Source organism: Aedes albopictus, chromosome 1, assembly GCF_035046485.1.
Source record: "Aedes albopictus strain Foshan chromosome 1, AalbF5, whole genome shotgun sequence".
NCBI classification, from domain to species: domain Eukaryota; kingdom Metazoa; phylum Arthropoda; class Insecta; order Diptera; family Culicidae; genus Aedes; species Aedes albopictus.
Genome location: NC_085136.1, coordinates 106,958,335 through 106,962,268, shown reverse-complemented (window position 1 = coordinate 106,962,268; position 3,934 = coordinate 106,958,335). Strand labels below are relative to the sequence as shown.

The window sequence follows — 3,934 nt, the reverse complement described above, 5'->3', positions numbered from 1 at the left end:
TCAGCTGCATAACTACCACAACCCGAAGAATGCAGCGAACAAAGCGAAAATAGAAAAATATTTATCAACGAATTCACGCCCATGCGACTCTGCGTTGGCATGCTTTTTATCTGACAAGCGGTAGCACACTCGGAGGTCGGCACTGTCTACAAATAAAAAAAAATCACATAAAATTCACTACAATCAAAAATCGGAATCAATCCACATTTTCAATCAGAGAATGATATTGCTGAAATACCGCACCACCCTAATGCTACTCCGAGGTTCAGAATCACCGCAAACGTATAAAAAGCGGTCAGGACAACTCCTCAAACATCAAACATCAGTTCTACCAGTGAAAGTGAAGTCGGTCGAAAATTCATTCAGGATGCAAATAATTTTGGCTTTGTAAGTATAACTGTGGAAAATATTATTAGGGGGATTCACTTAACAGCGTAAACTGATTAAACTGATTAAACATCGCGATCACCAAGGCAATCTTTGATTATTTCATTCGCAAAACCATGAAACATTTCAAATAAGCAGAAAATCATGACTTACGCAGCAATTTAATCTGTTTAGTGAGTACCCCTATTGTTTTTTTTATTATATTGATTCAAAAATACCTCTTACAGACTAATTGTGATGATTTCACTCAACGGCATAAAACCGTTCACTGTGTCATACGGCGCAATCTGGGATGATTCAATTGAAATAAATGACTTAAACTGGCCTGCGGATGCAGCCTCTATAGGAAACATGCCAAAATATAAAACAGATTATCGTTTGTACAATGCAATAGTGGACATACTGCCATATAATTTCACTGAGCCATTTGAGAAGTGCAAGGTAATTCGATTCAGTGGTGGATCTGTTAAATCAATCCACATTAATCCTAAGTTAGATGAAATTCATTTACTCGAAACATCTACTGAAAATGTAATTATTAAACCTGATATGTTCTACAAACTGCGCGCTTTCCGGTGTGAGGATACAAAATTAACACATATTCCAGAGAACGTAAATCGGTTAAAACATTTGAAAATTTTAGATCTTGAATACAACTTGATAGAAACAGTTCAAATGGAACAGTTAAATGGGTTGGACAATTTGGAAGAACTTTGGCTTCCGTCTAATAAAATAAAACACATTTACAGTGACGGTCCGGTGAGTCTGCCATCGCTCAATACAATGTATCTTGACAATAATCGACTTCAACATTTTGACGTATGTAATTGGAACATGTCTACTCTTGTTCGCCTTGATCTCAGTGGAAACAGTTTGACACATTTCGCAATTCATCAATTTCCTGCGCTAAGACTATTATCAATTTATGACAACCCATGGAACTGTGCTTGGACAGATAGTTTAACGAATAAGTCAATATGGCTCTATTCCAATACACCTTGCGACGAAAAAAGCGTCGGTGACTTCGTATTGGATTGTCCACCAACTAATCATCAATTGAAGCAGCAGATTTCTAGTGTCGACACCAAGTTAAGCCAAATTGAAGGAAAAATGCAAAAAATTGAAGACCTGCTGCAAAATCTTACCGCAAAAATGATTGATCAGCAAAATGTCTCTAATGACATCATTGAGGCAATGTATCGAATTGAAATCAAAAGAGCTTCCAAAAAAACGAAGAAAATTCCATAACTTTCGAAATAATAATGTTCATATTTATTGAATAATATAGACCTAAGTATAAAAAAATTCTTTGTATCGAGCTTTAGTTCATTATTAAATAAACGTCATACAGAAAAAAAATAGCTTTTCACAGTTCTTTTAGTTTGCGTTATGAAAAATATCACTTCATTTTCCGTTTTTTACTTGTGCTACATATGATGAAAAATCCGCCGATGAAACAGTGTGCAATGTACTCTCAATCGACACTTTCTGTGGTGTTTTCATCTCTACCTAAACCCTATTGGAGATTGTAATGCACTTGTGAACATCGTTGCCTCAAAAGTAAACGCTCATTGGCCAATTTCGTCTCAAATTCGGAGTATTCGGAGTTGGAAGCATCCTCTCAGATTTCAATCAAACTTTCTGAATTGTAGACCTCAGTTAATTTCAATTTCTGTTCAATTTCCCGTATAATTTCCTTATTTTCCTTACTCCCTCTTACTTCGGGTAGTATCTATCTCACAAAAAAAAACCCAGATTAATCCACCTAGTGGTGATAGTGCCTTTCTCGTCGAATATGTTATGTTGATATTTTTTAAAGCCAGCATATTGAAATGTTTAGCAAAACATGCTGGAAACCATGTATATATTTTAAGCGCTTAGAAATGGCTCTGGGTCCCCCCCATAAAAATATAGGTATTATCTGACCAAAGTCAGGGGTGTCATAGCTGCCAAAACTACTCATTGTTGCCCAGTTTTTTTAAGTCATTAGTATTTGTAGAACTATTACTGAAACGTGCATTCAGTTTCTTATCTCAGAGCCATATTCAGCCTCTACTGTGTCTTATTCAGGAGATTGAGCTAATACGGTAAGCCGTATTCAGCCTCTCCTGTGATTGAATCATATTCAGCCTCTTCTGTATCGTTTAAGGAGGTTTTAGCTAGCACGGTAAACCGTACTCAGCCCCTCCTGTCGTTGAACCATATTCAGCCTCTTCTGTACATTCAGGAGATTGAGCTAATACGATAAATCGTATTCAGCCTCGCCTGTCGTTGCATCATATTCAGCCTCTTCTGAATCGTTTTAGCTGACACGGTAAACCGTATTCAGTTCCTCCCATCTCATTTTCAGAAGACTTTAGCTAATATGATTTTCAGCAGTTTCAGAAGATTTTAGCTAATATGGTTTATTTGTAATTGACGATTTGTTTCAGCAGGTTACACCAACGTCCTTTAACTCATCACTATATGATTCAAGTTATACACATCGTAGCATGTAAAGTCGTATGGTGTGTTTACATCAGATGGAAGGAGAACATTATAATGTGCGTCTGCTTGACCTGGTCTTGTCAAATGCAGTAATATTGGTAAATCAGTATTACTGTAACTTGGTGGTTCAACTTTAACAAACCGTTGTTCTCCGTTTTCGTGATGCAGCATGATAAAAATAATTCGTTCAAGAGCCATACTGAGAGCAAACAGGGTGTCAAGGTTACCGAATAATCTTTCTGAACAACATATCTGAAGAAGGTTAAACAATGTGTCTGATTCCAAACCAATGGTGTTTTTGATTTTCTCGAAAAGATGTATGTTTTCTATTACGGCTTGGAATGCAATTGCTCTGAGATCAAAAGAAAAACTTTCATTTCCTACCAATGCATACGAAATCGCATTAAATTGGCAACCGCCATCTCCAGTTATAGGAACCTCCAAGAATCCATTCAATGTTTGAACTGACAATGGTCTATCTCTGCTACATTTAAAAATGTTAGTAGGTAATGTCCGTAAGTAGTTTGCAATGTGGTCAATATCACTTTTGTAACGCATTACATTGCCATCTGTAGAAGCTATCAGCAATTCTTCTGAATTAGTAAATGTATATGGATCGTTATAAAATACCTGTTGAACATTTTTGAGCATTTTTTCATTACCATTATCATATGCATCATTTGTTGTATCTACTGAGTTAATCCACTCTTTAATGCTGTTATCTAGATTTAAATGCTCAGAATCTGATTCAAAATCACTGTACTGAAAGGATAAACTAACAATATTCCTATTGCTCGATCGGATGCTACTACATTCGGATGATAAGTCCACACAAGATGCTATTGATATACTATCTACGGATACTAGGTCGGAAGACTTTCCAAACAGTTGAATATTATCATTGTCAATTTTTTTCACATCATCAAAACATGGTTGCTTACTATAAATAATACAATATATTGGTTTTGTAGTAGGCTAGTATTCGTATTACAGCAGGCCATGTCAATTAACTGTAACGAAATGGGCATTCTATTCCAATCTGTCATCACATACGGAAGTG

The 3,934-nt window shown here is 36.1% G+C and overlaps 1 protein-coding gene across 1 annotated transcript; it reads left to right on the top strand.

The window, feature by feature from the left end:
* Positions 1 to 227: 227 nt before the first annotated feature.
* Positions 228 to 3,616, top strand: LOC115269537 (leucine-rich repeat-containing G-protein coupled receptor 6). Its single transcript, XM_029878323.2, has 2 exons — positions 228 to 387; positions 615 to 3,616. Exons 1-2 carry the CDS (start codon positions 251 to 253, stop codon positions 1,633 to 1,635), a joined length of 1,158 nt encoding a protein of 385 aa, XP_029734183.2. The 5' UTR covers positions 228 to 250; the 3' UTR covers positions 1,636 to 3,616.
* The last annotated feature ends 318 nt before the right edge of the window (positions 3,617 to 3,934 follow it).

Excerpts from the sequence above, each read along its gene's own strand:
- LOC115269537 (XM_029878323.2), top strand. The coding sequence starts at position 251 with ATGCTACTCCGAGGTTCAGAATCACCGCAAACGTATAAAAAGCGGTCA. Across the intron at positions 388-614 it reads ATGCAAATAATTTTGGCTTT|ACTAATTGTGATGATTTCAC; the intron begins GTAAGTATAACT and ends TACCTCTTACAG.